General features: G+C 45.3%; 1 protein-coding gene across 8 annotated transcripts in view; it reads right to left on the bottom strand.

Annotated features, from left to right (window-relative positions):
- NTRK3 (neurotrophic receptor tyrosine kinase 3) overlaps window positions 1-16,755 on the bottom strand; it is a 402,524-nt gene that overhangs the window by 281,109 nt on the left and 104,660 nt on the right. For all 8 annotated transcript variants that reach the window (XM_033189111.1, XM_033189103.1, XM_033189105.1 and 5 more), the window contains one exon: window positions 7,711-7,779. In XM_033189111.1, coding sequence (XP_033045002.1) covers window positions 7,711-7,779 — 69 coding nt within the window. The remainder of the gene's footprint in view (window positions 1-7,710; window positions 7,780-16,755) is intronic.

Raw genomic sequence — 16,755 nt, 5'->3', positions numbered from 1 at the left:
GCTGGGGGTAAGTAGAAGGAAGTAACAAAGGCAAAGGGAAGTTGAAAGTAAGGTGTGAAAACAGAAAAGAAAGGCTTAGCAGGACAGAGAATGTGTTGAGGAGTGCTGGGAAACAAAGCTGGAAGGGCAAGTGGAAGCCAGATAGTAGAGGACTTTTACTGCCACATCAGGAAATTTGGAATTTATCCAGGAGGCAGGGGAAAACTATTGAGGCCTCTGGAACTGGAGAACAATATGAACAAAGAAGTCTGTAAAAAGAGAAATCCAACAATAAATACAGGATAAGCCGGAGAAGAGGAAAACTAGAGACTGAGAAGTCAGTTAGGATTACTTATAAACACAGGATCAACATGTACAGTTGTGTAGTTTGAGCATTTCTCAAAGTACTCAACCAAAGGGATAAACAGAGGATAAAATCCACTCTGCACACTCTTGGCCAGACCCAGCTGTAACCCTGACCCACAGCTACATGCATCCAGATGGGGCATCTTTTCTAACTCACACATAGGCACCATATAGACTGGCAGGGTCCAGGTCAATTCTCAACCTTTTAGTTTCAGAACTCCTTTCACTCTCCCAAAAAAATTACTGAGGGCCTCAAAGAGCTGTTGTTTATGTGAGTCATATCTATCACTATTTACCAATTAGAAATTAACACTGAGAAAGATGTAACACTCTAGAATACATTAGCACAAACTCCATGCCTCATCAAAGCCATGATGTTATCACGTCCTGTGGCCTCTGGAAAACTCCACGGTATGCTCATAAGAGGATGAGAGTGAAAAAGGCAAATAATGGCTCAGTGTTACTAAGAAAATAGATTCTACTTCACGGTCTCCTGAAAAGGTCTTAGGGCCCCCCATGATACCCTGGATCACCACTTGAGAGCTGCTGCCTAGTTAATACGGGCCTAGAGTGGAGTGAGAAAAACTGGAGAGAGGGAAGAGAAGATACAGTAAACATCACAAGGAAGGCAAAATGGTAGTGGTGCTTTGTAGGGGATGAAAGAAGAGGAAAAAGTGAAAGATGACCCCAAGATTTTAAGCTCCAAGAGACAGGAAATCAATGGCAGGGAGAACTGTCTTTGGTTCAAAACAGAAGAGAAAGAACCAGCGAAAAGGTAGAGAGGACACATTAGAAATGAGGTTGGGATGGGGGTGAGGCTGGGGAGGGAAAGATCAAGGTCCTAGAAGGAGAAAGGGAAGGATGAGGTCAAGAAGCCTTGGAGGTGTTGCCTTGGGGTTATGTCAAGATGCCTGTGTGGCTGGACATGAGACACAGAAAATGGAAAAGGTAGGCAGGAAAAAATGAGAGGGAGGTAATAGACATTATAGGATCATAATATTAGCATCGCACTTGCCATAGTGCCAACACTAGACTAAATGCCTTCCACACATTACTTCACTTAACCCTCATGAAAAGGAGAGCAGAAGGTCAGATGAGCTGCCCAGTGTGTGCAGGAAAGAGAGGCCGGAGGAGGTGGTGCGGTGTGGGCTCACACTGTGGGGGCTGCAAGGAGAGGCCTGGCCACCCTGCTGGAATGACAGGGAGGGTCCAGATGCTTGAATATATGCGAACTGAACCAGGTCAGCCTGGATTTTCCCAGCTGCTCACTTGACAAGATGCAGTCATTTATTATTAAGTAGGTGTAAAAATACAAATTATCCACCTGGGTGGAAAAGACTAGACAGGCGAGGCGCTTGGCTGCATTGCTGCAAGTCACACAGCACTTGATGTGGTGCTGCCTCCTGTCTGCTCCCTGCACTGCTGCACATCCCAGCATCTCATAGCCCCCCAAAGGCAGACAGCATCAGAATGTCCTGAGGCTGGCCGGAGAATTAGGTGAGATGTTTGGGATGTGCCAAGGATGCTGCTAGGCAAAGACTTTGTACAAATTTTCTGCTTCCTTCCATCCTTTCCCCCCAGGGTCCTGCTTACAGGACCTGATCCAGCAGCTGGGATGCACCCTGAAACCTGGTCCTTTGTTCCAATTGAGTTTACAGGAAACTGCAAAAGACCTGTGGGGCTTTCCCCCCATCCCTCTGGACTTTCCTCCAAGAGAACAAGACACACACACAGCAGAAAGCATTTTGAGTCTTAAAACAATGACACCCTAGACAGCCCACTGAGCAAATCCACAATCATCTATATCTGGACAAGAGAGGATTCAAATGGTGAGGTGGGCAAGAAGCAAAGACCACCACATCCTAAGTCTAAATGATGCTGTCCATCCTGTGTCCCTCCTCCCATTGAACTAGGTCTCAAGCAGGGGAGCCTTTAGCCAGGGCTTTGGGGGCAGTCCTGTGGAACCTAAAGCATGGCTTTCCAAGCTTCATGAATAATGCAGGTGGTTCCATAAATAATACAGCAGCAGCTGCTGCAAAGCAAAGCTTACCAACATCCAGCCCTTGCCCCAAGATGGCCTGGGGTGTAATTGCAGGGCCCTGAGGGCTCCCCACAGATTAGCTCAGCCCCATGTGAGCTTGTAAGGATAGGCACTTTGCAGCACAGCCAAGGCCACCACTGGGTATTTAGAAAACACTGATTCCCTCCGGTCATCACTCCAGTGGTTTTCCTCTTCCCTGCACAGCATCAACAATGCCAGTGGCAGTCCTGGGGTCGGGCAGTGGAAAATGAGGAGGGGACCCAGCTCAGCCAGGACAGCCCTGCTGTCACCCAGTACAGGATCCCCAAAGGATGAAGACATCAGCACAGGCCTCTTTGAGATAACAACAGTCAGATGGTAGAAAAAGCACACAAACCAAAGATCTGAGTTGGGCCAGCTGTGTCATTTCGAGTGAATATACTGGGTTTAGTTGTGTCCTCCAAAAAGATATATCCAAGTCCAACCCCTAGTACCTGTGAATGTGACCTAATTTGGAAATAAAGTCTTGGCAGATGTAATTAAGTTAAGGATCAAGGGATAAGATCACTCTCAATTTCAGGTGGGCCTTAAATCCAATGACTGGTACCCTTAAAAAAGAAAGACATGCTGGGCGCAGTGACTCACATCTGTAATCCCAACATTTTGGGGGACCAAGGCGGGCAGATCACTTGAGGCCAGGAGTTCGAGACCAGCTTAGCTAGCATGGTGAAATCCCATCTCTACTAAAAATACAAAAAATAAATAAATAACTGGGCGTGGTGGTGCACGCCTGTAATCCCAGCTACTTGGGAGGCTGAGGTAGGAGAATCACTTGGACCTGGGAGGTAGAGGTTACAGTGAGCCAAGATCACACCTCTGCACTCCAGCCTGGGCTACAGAGCAAGACTATCTCAAAAATATAAAATGAAATAGAAAAAGAAAGAAGATGGAGATTAAAGACAAAGAGACAGGGATGGCAGGCATATGAGATGGAGTCATAGGTTGAAGTGATGCTGCCACAAGCCAAGAAACACCAGGAGCCACCAGACGCTGGAAGAGGCAAGGACAGGTTCTCCCACAAAGGCTTTGAAGGGAGTATGGCCCTGCCAACTCCCTTATTTCAAACTTCTAGCCTCCAGAACGGTGAAACAATAATGTTCTATTGTTTTGTTTGTTTGTTTGTTTTGTTTGTTTTTTGAGACAGAGTTTGGCTCTGTCGCCCAGGCCAGAGTGCAGTGGCGCGATCTCAGCTCACTGCAAGCTCTGCCTCCCAGGTTCACACCATTCTCCTGCCTCAGCCTCCTGAGTAGCTGGGACTACAGGCACCCACCACCATGCCCGGCTAATTTTTTGTATTTTCAATAGAAACGGGGTTTCACCGTGTTAGCCAGGATGGTCTCGATCTCCTGACCTCGTGATCCACCCGCCTCGGCCTCCTGAAGTGCTGGGATTACAGGCGTGAGCCACTGTGCCCAGCCTGTTCTATTGTTTTAAGCTAGCAAGTGTGTGGTAATTTGTTAAAGCAGCCTAGGAAACTAATACAACAAATAACTTAACTCTCTAAGGTTCTCTTTTAACACCAGTAAAACGGGGATCATTGTGCTCAACCTTCCTTCTTCACAAATTTATTAGGAGGATTCATGATAATGTATGTTAGCATGATTTGGGAACAAAAAGAAACTACTAAGAGGCCAGAAATGATCACTATAGTAATACTATCAGTAACATTATTGTTTAGTGACGTCTCCAAGAGCTGTGGAAAGTTGTCACAGCCAAGACAGGGAAGAGAAATGCACCAGGACCAGCCCAAACCCATCCCCGCTACTGAGTTAATATTTTACCAAGTCGATTAAATCTTCAAATGATACCAGAGGTAATTATCACTTTCCTCTAAAAGAAAATGAAATACTCCAATCTATTTTAATCATGTCTGCTCCGTGCACGCAGGGTATTCAGAGAAGCCTGTTCAAGATAAATTAAGGGTCCTTGGGGCACTGCTGGAGTGTTTCTGTGCTGTGGGTCTACATCCTCTGGGACCTCTTGCCATTGCGTAAACTGTATCTTGAGATTCAGAATCTAAGCTTCTTTTCTTCCTAATTCATTCTTTATCTCTAAGACAATCAGTCTCTCTGATTCTTGCTCTGATTTTTGGACAGACAGCTCCAATCTTATCCGCAAGCAAAAAAAAATCATCTTGCCATAACCAGAAACTTCTGAGAGCACTGCACAATGCCAAGTCAAATTTTTCCAACCTGTGCCACTGAAACCATGCTGGCTACTCCAGGGCAGGTCATGGAAGATGCTTCCAATTCACTCAATAAGAGGCACGCCCCCCCTGGACAGAGGGGAAGTCATGAGCCAGGGGCTTGGTCAAGACCATCCCCCTCATCCCACAAAAATAAATGAGAGAAAGTAGAGGAAGGGTCTTGGTGCACTGCAGGAACTCTGAGATGGTAACCTGTTTGTTTGTTTTTTTCCTTTGATTCCATTCAAGGGACCCGCCATCTTGAGAGGGGCTTCTGGAAGGAGAGGCTGAGCATGCAGGGTGTGTTGCTTGAGTCAGGTGAAAGAAAGAGCATCAGCTTTGGAAACAGCAGATCAGATCACGGTAGTGATAATAATAAAAATCATAACATTCATTCCCAGATGTAACACTTACTAGCCATGTGATCTTGAACTAGCTGTTTAACTTAGCCAAGCCTCAAATCCCTCATTTGTAACACTGGTTATATTGCTACCTCCCTGTGGGATTGTTCCAAGGATGAGACAGAACCTCACACACATGAGGTGCTCAAGATGTGCCTCTTCCTTCTCCTTCTGCCCTACTGGAAAAGTCGTGGACACTCAGACCTTCCATTCTTATAGCAAGGATCCTCTACTGGGCGAGGGGCTGGTTGAGGTACAGCAGAGGTCCTTAATGATGGAAAGAAACATGCTAAGGAATTGCTGTGCACCCTCTACCCCTTCTGTCCCTGCACTGGGTCACTTGAAGTCTCACACTTCTGGTCTGTGGCTTTCCTGGCTCCACAATGCACTGAGCCCTTTCTCCTCCAGGGCCAAATTCTTTCTTCCTGGAAATACCCAACCCATCCCCACACCCCAGCCCACAGGCTCCATCGAGCAGACCCTGGCAGTCTAGATGGCTCATGGCAGATGGCGCCATGTGGACTAATCAGGAAGTCAGACAAGAAAATACTACCCCCTCTTCCATTTGCCAGGAACTGGGATTGTTTGGATTTTAATCATAGCCACAGCTAAGAGCCAACACGCTGCCCCTCCAGTCAAAAGATAAATTTTTCTCTCTCAAGATTCAATTCTTCCTCAAAAACTAGACCCCTACCAGGGTGATTGCTCCTTAGAGGGGGGCCTTCTTTATTCTCCAATATAATTTTTTCTTAGTTAACAATATGACAGAAATAAAATGCACCATGGACATGGTGGCACTCACACACTGACTCACACTGGAGGGAATGTCTTCATTACTCCATAAGTCACATCTAGCTCACTGGTGTATTGATCCCAGGCAAAGATGAATGCAGAATCCCATGATCCTCTGGGAGAAATCTGACATTTTCTTTAAATATATATCCACGAAATGACTGTTTCTAAAACTCCATGAAACAGGTCACCAGGGCAGCAGCACACCATTGATTTCACATCCAATAATTTTTTAGAAAGAGCACTGAACATTTTCTCAATAATTCAGCCAACAGCAGACCCCCTATGTTCCCTGGAGAGATGCCATCCCTGGTCTCCTGAAGATGAAGGGGCTACAGGTTCCAGAATAATTACATGCAAGACACCCAAGAAAGAGATCCCCCAAGGCCCTCAGTCAGTTCTAGGGTAACTTAAGAAAGACCACAATCATGTCTTTTTTTTTAATTATCGTAGAATAGATCCTTGTCTTGGAAACAGACTGAAAACATTGGGAGATAGTTGAGCACAGTGGTCAAGGCTTTGGGTCCACACCCTGCCACTATTCAGTAAGTGACCTTAAACAAGATACTTAACCTTGCTAAGCATCTCAGTGTCCTCTAAAGTGAAGTGATAGTGATAATTCCTACTTACGGAATTGCCATAAGGATTAAAGTAAATTAAGTGTACAACTTAATAGATTGCTTGGCACAATACCTGGCACAGAGGAAGAACTCAGAAATCAGTGTTAGTAGTAAATTGTAGTAGTCATGTTAATTTATCTTTTCCACCTACAGTATACAAGGTCATCATGGGGTAATAGGTTATTGGGATGCTTGATGTAAAGCATCAAGAGCTGGGTCTGTAAAGGTAAGGTTTTGATGCATCCATGAAGTCAGGTCTTGCTAGGTAAAGGGAGAACAAGTTGAAAGGCCAACAGCATAGGCAGAGGTCCAAGGTCATTGCCTCTTGGTAGAGTAAAGCAATCTGCATTCAGTGAATTTGGATCTGCATCACCAAATAAGAAGGAACACATGAGTGGTGTCTCTGGAACCCTGACTCCCTAACTTGATCCATGCCTCAATTCCTTTTCAATTTATCGCTTGATTTATACCCTCAACATAATATGATGTCCTTCATGCACAGAGATGACCCTGATGACTCACTCATCAACATGAGTTATTTTTTCCAGCAGTGGTCACGAATGTTCACTCATTCAGCCTACATCTGTTTGTGCAGAATGGCTGGCTGGGATAGGGGTGCCCTGATCAGCCTTGGACCACAGCAAGGCTAAGCAGTCCACATGCAGATAGAAAAAATATATGGCCTCCTCAAACCCCTTGGCATGTCAATACTGAAGCCAAATATGCTGAAGATTATGAGTGGTGAAAAGACACGTACTTTGAAGTCAGAAGGTGTGGGTTCAAGTCCCAGCTTGGCTAGTCCCTAGAAATGTGGTCTTAGTTGAGTCTCACATGTCTTTCTGGGGCTCAGAATCCTTACCCATAAAATGCAGAGAATAATAATATCTACCTCTTATGACTTTTATGATGATAAATCTAAGGTTATATAAATGAAAGCATGCCTAATAGTCTGTAAAGTTATATATTATGAATGTTATTTATTATAAATTCTTTATTATAAATATCTATACTCTTATAACTAATTACCTAAAGATCACAAAACTAAGTCATGATAAGAGAAGAGACTCCTGTCTTCTGAAATTGATTGTGCCCAGAAAGAGCATCAGAAGTCAAGCGACAGGGTTAATTGCTCTCACTGAATATGGTACATTCTATGTCAACCAACCCAAGAAGGCTCTTCAAGTAGATGTATGCTCAGCCTTTACGTAGTTCCATTGCTTGACACTTCTCCCCATTCACCCATTACCAGCACTTCAGTACCTGGACAGTCTTCAAAACCAAACTTACAATTCCCGAAGACTCAGCGTCTGGAAGAGCTGCCACGAGAGTGTGGTGAGCCGGTTACTTGACAGGTTTCTGCAAGATTGACAAATAAAGGGAAATTTTTAAAACAAGTCTGGCACAAATAATGCTCTAGGTAGTGAAGTTAGTCATTTCACTGGAGCCTGGGTATGTTTTCACTCTTCTTCATTCTGCTGGGCTAGTGATACATCTGCTAATAGTTGAGGCCATAGATCAGGTTTGGATAGGCTTTTGAGGCCTTTTAAAGGGCAAGATTTTACAAATCAAAGAAACCATTAAATTATTATGGTCATTCTCCCATATGCCCTTCCCACAATAAAAGTTTACAGAGCCTTTGTGAAGCCATCCTTCTCTAAGAAGACAGGGAGTTCTCAGGGTAGATAAGCCCACTAGCATTCTTAACATGCACACAGGTCGAAAAATTCTACAGGTCACCTACGATTCCATTTAGCCAGTGTCTCTCCCAGCAAACATGCCCACCAATGATCAAGACATCAGCCTTTTGTTCATATGTCTGTTCTCCTCCTAATGGCTATTTAATTGTTCTCATTAGGATGTACAGGGGAAAGGAGCAGCCATTAGTCTTCTGGATAAAAGAAGAAACACGCCCACGGTTATTACTTTGCCAGGCTCAGCAAACAACTTTTGATGTGATAACAGCCCTTAAAGGCAGCAGTTAGACACTGCTAGAATTGAAGTGGCATCCCAGGAACAATGTACTCATCTACTGATGGGAACAAATGGCAGTGCTGATTCCATTTAGGTAAATATCTATCCACACAAACACGATGTGTGTATACTTGTGTCTATCAAACCTGTAGGTACTAAAGGCAAACACAGACTCTTGTTTATACACATACATATGCTTACACACACACCTATATTTAGATGACTTCTACAATGAATATTTATTGAGGCTCCACTGAGGAATGAGGGGGTTGACCACTGAGGGGGAAGGGAAGTTCTCTCTGGAATCTTATATTCAAGTTAGAGATGAAAAGCAGAAGGAAGAGTATCAACACCGTGATGTAAGTAACTGATACAGGAGTGGGAAGGGCTCAGAGAGAGGTACCTTCTGAAAAGGTAGCATTGGGCCTGAGCCAAGAAGAAGAAAGAGCTGAGTACCAAGGGAGGAGTGCTTCAGGCAGTGGAAGTAGCAAATGTCAAGGCCTGAGAGATCCAGGGGATCAGGAAGGAAGTCAGTCAGGAAGGACTGAGGAGTGCTTTGGGATAAGTGGGAGAGGGATTCACGCCACACTTGCTGGCCATGGGGAGGAGTTTGGATTTGATATTGAAGAGTAGTGGGAAGGCACTGGATGGTTTTCAGCAGAGAAGTGACATAGTCTAATTACCATTTTTAAAAATAGAAGGCCAAGACTGGAAGTTGGCAGGCCAGTTAGGAGGCTGCTACAGTCTTCCAACCAAGAGAAGAGAGTGGAAATAATCAAGTTGATGGATCAAGATAAGTGTTAGAGGTAGAGCTGCCAGGATTCCTATTGGATTGGATTTTGGAGAGGAAAGAGAACTGAGTGGCCAGGTGAATGGTGACATCATTGAGTGGCCAGGTGAATGGTGACATCACTGAATAGAATGAGAAAGCCTGCCAAAGGATCACATGGAGGTGATGGGATAGAGACCTTCCCCTTGCAGATATTAAGTTTGAGACATTGTTAGCTATCCAAAGAGAGAAGTCAAATCGCCTGCTGGATTCCTGGGTCTAGAGTTCATGGGAGAGGTTGAGGCTGGGTAAGATCACATAGGGAGAGAGTCTACCCAGTTCATAACAGGGTAGACACTAAAATACAAGAAAAAACAAAGGGACATGGCTTCCCCTTCTCATTGGATGCAGCCCTCTTTGGTGAGGTGGCTTGGTTCTAACTCAGCCTGAACTGGCTGGGTCCCTGAGACAGCCCATTACTGTGCAGGGGAGGCAGTGTTATGCTGGGGGTGCAGGTGACTGGAGGAGAAGGGAAAGAAACGTAGGTAGATGTCTCCCAAGTTTACTGTTCTGCTGTCTTCCCTGTACCTAGCACTCTCTCTGTTCAGAGTTTTTAAGCCTCTAGGATAGTCCCCATGGCCCTACACTGTCACCAACCTCCTCTCTGCAGGCTGAGACCTCTGTTATGACAGCATATGCTCACTAAAAGCCTATACACCTAAGCCATCCATCATGCTCAGCTTCACAAAACCCCTAATGACTATACATCTTATTCCTACAAACTTTCACTGTTCCTCCACCGATCAGAAAGAAAGGTGTGATAAAAGAACTGCAGTGATGACCACCTGAGGACACCACCTGGGCAAAGCCCCATGGAGCAGCCCAGCTCCTGCTCAGAAGGGTGGAGCTGGAGACCAGACACACACTCCCACTGAGTCATGACCCTATCCTAATAGACCAGAAGCTCAAACTTCGGGTTCAGGACAACAGGATTTGGTACCACTCTGAGTCTCCATTGCCATTAGGCTTTATGAGGTTTTATTAAATCTAAGTGTTTGATTCATCTAGGTAGAAATCTTCTGTTTTGCTTTATTTTGCCTGGTTTACTCTATGCACAAGAGCATCACAGCAGCAAAAGCTGGACAAGCCCCCAACTTTCAAATCCACGAGGTAATCCCTGCGGCACTTTGGGAAGGTGCCTGTCCCCTGCCTTTAGCTCCCTACCCCTCTCCAGTGCCTCCCTGAACAAAACCCATGGTTCTGAAGCTGAGAAGCTGTATCCAATGGGCAGTTGGCAGTCAGAAAGCCCAGACTTATTGAGCCCTGAAGAACGTGCCCCTGGTAAGGTACAAAAGCAACTGGTGGGAACTAGCAAGCCAGCAGACAGGAACAGCCCAGGTGAAATGGGCAGCCTTGCCCATCTCTGAGGAAGGAGCAGGCAGGGAGCCTGCCAGGAGTCCTGGGGAATCCGAGGCAGAGAGCAGGCTGCCAGTGATGTCCTCTCACAAAGGTCATGCTTTGCTACATTAGGCAGAAATGTCAAAAGAAAATTGGATTCTGAAAGAAAGAAAATAACAGACATTCTGGGCAAATAAAGAATAAGAAATAGCATTATTGCCTTATTACAAGTTAGAGGAGGGAGGGGTCCCGGGACACCTGTTAAGGGGGAAGTGGGCTCCTGCTCTCCTAGAGCTGTCTCAGCTTCATCGCCCCCTGCCCCTCCCCCACCCATCAAGCCCCACCTGGATTCCTCTGGCTCTTTGGATGGATGGAATGGACTGAAGCACTCATGTGCTCTGCCCACAGACACAGAAAACCCAGTGCCTGTTTGCGGAGACTGGAAACTGTATTGTACAAGTTTAGGGAGGAGTGTAGTGTGCACAACCCTTGCAACTGTACACAATGCCCTGCCAGACACACAGTAGAAGCACCAAGCCCCAGTAATGAACTTATACAAAAAAGACAAGAAGTAAGGCAAACATATACAGACCACAAAACAAGCAGAGCATGCCTCTGGCCACCCTGCCCTCACCGGCATTGATAAATTCTCATGGTGCAGGGTAAATAAAGAAGCTTCTATATGAATTGCCACCCACTCAGAATTCACTGCCCCTGATTTTTTCTTCTAGCTGGGGCCTCACCTATATGCACCTGTCATCAATTACTGATGAGCTGGTTACTCTGCTCATCAGACAAGAGTTTAATTAAGAACCATCCTGCTCTGAGCCCTGCGTCAGCCTTTTCCGTGGGCCTCCTCCCTAATAGATCCATTATCACCCGTCTCTGACTTTTGCTTGGGTCAATGGCCAGTTTCCAAGCCACCTGACCATTGAATTAATTTGGTGAGCAAGATTTTACGAGATGATGCATCAAACTCCCAAAATCAAATTCCGTGACACTGCCTCTTCTATCTCTCGCCCGAGACTTCCAAACAAAGCCATTAATTTTGTGCTGCACAACTGGCCCTCTCACAGACCAGACTCTGGGGTCCAGAGGTAATAAACGATGATGATGTGGCTACTAGGTGTTCCGGGAACAAGGAGCCAGACACACAGATGGCTGAACCCTGGGTCCTGAGGAACAACAGAGCTGAGATGTCACCTCTGGCATTAACCCCATAATGAACAGGGGTCCTCCCAGGCAACCTCTCCTCTGACCAGTAAAAACCTTGGCACAGTAAGCAGTTGTATGACCTTCCTAATGGTGGCACCCAACTACGGCAGGGACGGAGCCCACAAATGGGGAGGATTTCACCTTCTACCCTGGGAACCCTGTTGTTACAAAAGGGTCAACAAGACGGACCCTGTTGCCAAGAGAAACCAACCAGATGAGAAACCAACCTGTTGCCCCTTTGGGGGTTGAGAGTTGAGGAGACAGTAAGTCCCATCTGAAAAGTGGTCCTGAAAATGGAAGGATTTGTGGATTTCCTGGATTAAGAGTGGGGCTGACATTTGGAAGCACCTCCTCTTCTACTGGCAGAGGCAGGCTAATGGGCAGGTATGTCTTAGAATTTGCATGTGTAAGGGATTGCTGGCGGCAGGTCCTCTGCATCTCTGAGCTATTAAACCAGACTGCCTCACCTGTGCACTCCCACTCTAGCTCCTGGATGCTCACTCTACCTCCATACCTCCTTGGTCCCTCTCACATGAGTGTTTTCTGTTGTAATGAGCTGAATTTTCTTCCCTCAAAATTCATTTTTAAAATCCTAACCCAGTCAGGCGCCGTGGCTCACACCTGTAATCCCAGCACTTTGGGAGGCTGAAGTGGGTGGATCACCTGATGTCAGGAGTTTGAGACCAGCCTGGCCAACATGGTGAAACCCCATCTCTAGTAAAAATACAAAAATTAGCTGGGTGTGGTGGTGGGCCCCTGTAATCCCAGCTACTTGGGAGACTGAGACAGGAGAATCACTTTAAACAGGGAGGCGAAAGTTGCAGTGAACAGAGATTGCACCATTGCACTCCAGCCTGGGCAACAAGAGTGAAACTCCATCTCAAAAAAAAAAAAAAAAAAAAATTCCTAACCCCCATTGTGTCTGTATTTGGAGATGTGATCTTTAAAGAGCTAATTCAAGTTAAATGAGGACATATGGGTGGTCGTTAATCCAATATGACTAGTGTCCTTATAAGAAGAGGACTAGGACACAGACATAAAGATGTAAAGTCACAGGGAGGAGAAAATGGCCACCTACAAGTCAAGAAGAGAAGCCTCAGAAGAAATGAGCCCTGCCAACAACACCTTGATCTTAGGCTTCTAGCCTCTAGAATTGTGAGGAAATAAATTTATGTTGTTTAACCCACCTAGACTATGGCATTGAGTTCTAGCAGCAATTGCAAACTAATATACCTGTTCTAGCCCCTCATTTGCCCTGAGGCATTGATGGCCAAGTTGGCTGCCTTACTGTGATCCCTGAAAGCCTCCAAGTCATGGTTTTCTGTCACCCCCTTGCTCTGTCTATGCTTGGTGGCTCCAGGGAACCAGCCTCCCAATCAGGTTCCAGCCACTAAGATCTAATCTGGTATCTGCCCACTTGTCCACCCCCTGGGTGTAGTCCAGCCTCCTCCTGCAAAAAGGTTATTAAACGAGATAACAGAGAACCAGAGGCATGCACGGCTTGCATCCGAGATATAAATGCCACAGTCACTGACTCTTCCTGGAGGATTCATTCTGCTGCTTGCAGAAAGGCACTCTTTTGAGCACCATTTGGTCTTGGTGCATCCAGCACAGCTAACCAGAAAACAATGAATGCAAGCCACAATCCTGCAAGCTCCCAGGGTCTGTGACTTTCTGGCTGCAATAATCATGGTGCAAATCTTATTTCTTATTTATTTCATCCACAAAGGCAGCATTTTGAAAGGTGCAATTCCCTCTTTCTTAAGATCTAACATTATCAAGTATCTATTCCTTTTCTTCTTCTTCTTCTTTTTTTGAGATGGAGTTTCACTCTTATTGATCAGGCTGGAGTGCAATGTTGTGATCTCAACTCACTGCAACTTCCGTCTCCTGGGTTGAAGCAATTCTCCTGCCTCAGCCTCCCGAGTAGCTGGGATTACAGGCATGTGCCACCATGCCCAGCTAATTTTTTGTATTTTTAGTAGACACTGGGTTTCTCCATGTTGATCAGGCTGGTCTCGAACTCCCGACCTCAGGTGATCCACCTGCCTCGATCTCCCAAAGTGCTGGGATTACGGGCATGAGCCACCATGCCCAGCCTCTTTTTTTCTCACCATAAAAGAGATATCTCCTTGGTTTTTGTTTTAATCCATTCATGCTGCTATAACAAAATACCATAGACTGGGTGGCTTATAAACAACAGAAATTTATTTCTTAGTTCTAGAGGTTAAGAGGTCCAAGATCAATGGGGCAGCAGATTCAAGGATCTACCGCCTCAGAGACAGATGTCTTCTCACTTAAATCTCACATGGTAGAAGGGGCTAGCTAGCCCTCGGGGGCCTCTTTTATAGAGCACTCATCTCATTAATGAGGGCTCTGCCCCCATGATCTAATCACTTCCCAAAGGCCCTGCCTCCTAATACCATCACCTAGAAGGGGAGGGACTTCAATATATGAATTTTGGGGGCACATAAATATTCAGATCATAGCAATCATCTTGGAGACCACCAGCCCCTTCTCATGACACACCATACCAGGATTCTTTTGATTTTGCTGAAGAATCTGCAAGAAAAGAGTGCTGTTCTAGACCAGAACTAATGAAGAATCTGTAAGGAAAGAGAATTCCCTGACGCAGCTCCAAACCCCACATAGACTTTGCTACAAAAAAAGAACAAACCAAAGAAGAAGGATGGAGCTAGCAGCCTACTGCCCACTTCTCTAAGAGCCAGGGAACCTATACCTCCTCTCCGTCTTGACCGACTTCTGTGCACCATCAGCCCCACACTAGAGATATCTGCAGCCCACCACCAAAGGAGCTGTAGGGTGGCTGCTGCAAGCGTCCTTGGGTTGAATCAGTAGGAAGGAAGGAGGCACCATATAATCTTGTCACCAAGGCCTGCTGCCAGCACCAAGGAGGGACCATGAGCCAACCCGTTAAAATCTAATGCCTATGGCAAGGAAGCAGGTGCTGCTGCACAACGTTCTTCTCGAAGGCTGAGAAATATTTTCCTACATCATTGATATATTTGCTTTTCCCTCAATTAAATTGCTGTAAAAGGGAGTGGGGGTTAAAGCCATCTGAGCCATTTTTATTCAGTTAAATTACACTGGATGGCTCATTTAATGAACTTTAACGAAGCCAAAATGCTTTCTCTAATCAAATCTCAACTGACGTGACTGGTGTCTTGACCTTAGCTCAGGAGACTGGAAGCAGCTTTTTCTGTGCAGCCTGTTCTGGGCTCTACCAGGGTTTCCCAGAGCGTGTTCCTGGGATCTGAGGTCTGTAATATGTTCACGGGTATTACAAGGGGGAAAAGATCATATTGCTTGAAAACTGTTGTATTAAAATTAAGCATGCTTATTTACTGCAGAACTTCTCAGAGCCTTTACTATGAGAGAAGGACCTGGCAAACTGAGTCTCTCAAACTTACTGGAGCATAGAATCTTCTCCATGGAGTGTCTAGCCAAAAAAAAATACCCACATAACATCCTTAGAGAAATGTTCTCTAAGCCAGGAGTCAGCAAACTAGAGCCTGCAGGTTGGCAGTCTGTTTTTATAGTTCTACCGAAACACAGCCATGTCTATTTGCTTATGTGTTGTCTATGGTTGTGTTCCAGGCAGAATAACGGTATCCACATCAAAATCCCGAGAATCTGTTAATAGGTTAACTTACACCGCAGAGGTGATTAAGCCTATAGACATGGAGATCAGGAAGTTATCCTGAATTATCCCATGGTCCCAATGTAATCATGAGGGGCATTAAAGGTAGAAGAGGAAGGCAGAGAGAAAGTAGGGACCCATGTGACTAATGAAGGAAGGTACAAAGACACGCAATGTTGCTGGCTTTGAAGATGGAAGAGGGGGCCACCAGCCAAGAAATTGAGTGACCTCTAGAAGCTGGAAGAGGCAAAAAAAAAAAAAAAAAAACACCCATTTACCCATTCTCCCTTATAGCCTCCAGAAAGAAATGCTGTCCTGCCTACGCTTTGACTGTAGCCCAGTGAGACTCATGTTGAATTTCTGGGTGTAAGGCAATAAATTTGTGTTGTTTTACATCACAAACTTTGTATTAATTTGTTACAACAGCAATGAGAAACTAATAGGGCCACTTTCACATTACAATAGCAGAGTTGAGCAGTTGCAACAGAGACCAAAATATTTACTATGTGACCCTTTTCATAAAAAGTGTGACAACCCCTTGTCTAGAACAGCACTCTCCAATATAGATATAATAAAAGACAAAAATACCATGTGAAATTTTCTGTTAGTCACATGTTAAAGAGTGAAAAGAGGTGAAATTAATTGCAACACTATATACTTAACCTAGTATATCCAAAACATCAATTCAACATGTAATCTATCTAGGCATCTATCTATCTATCTATCTATCTATCCATCTATCTGTCTATCCATGTATCTATGCGGTATTTCACATTCTTTTTTGTACTAAGTCTTTAAATCCATGTGTGCTTCACTCTCAGAGCTCATCTCAATTTGAACTGGCCACATTGCAAGTGCTTGACAGCCGTGAGTGGCCAAAGGCTACATATTGGAAGACACAGCTCTGGACCATCTGAAAAATCCAGACATTGCCTGAAGTTCCCAGTAGAGAGGAGCAGTCAACAGCTAGAAAATTGTCATTACAAGTTCTCCAAAGAATGTCAGGTTTTCTTTCCCCAGATGCCAATCCATCCTAGAATCCAGCAGTCACATAGCTTGTTTTATGAAAAGGAAATCACTCCAGTTGTCCCAGAGCACAGTGCAACATCACTGAGTAGCTGCCAGTATCCTCTCCGGCTGGAACTCAGAGCAGGAAGGAAAAGAGAGGTCAGGACTTGCCATGTGCTGAGGAGGTGGAGAAGGACCATGGCACATGGGAGACCAGACATGGGTACAGAGAACTGGACTCCTCCAGAATGCTTGGTCCACCTTATCAAGTCCAAACTCCACCTTGGAATTCAAGTACTTCCACAAGGTG

The sequence above is a fragment of the Trachypithecus francoisi genome, unplaced genomic scaffold (assembly GCF_009764315.1).
Source record: "Trachypithecus francoisi isolate TF-2019V2 unplaced genomic scaffold, Tfra_2.0 Lachesis_group3, whole genome shotgun sequence".
Taxonomy (NCBI): domain Eukaryota; kingdom Metazoa; phylum Chordata; class Mammalia; order Primates; family Cercopithecidae; genus Trachypithecus; species Trachypithecus francoisi.
Note: the sequence above shows the minus strand (reverse complement) of the source record. Positions and strands in the feature narration are given on the sequence as shown.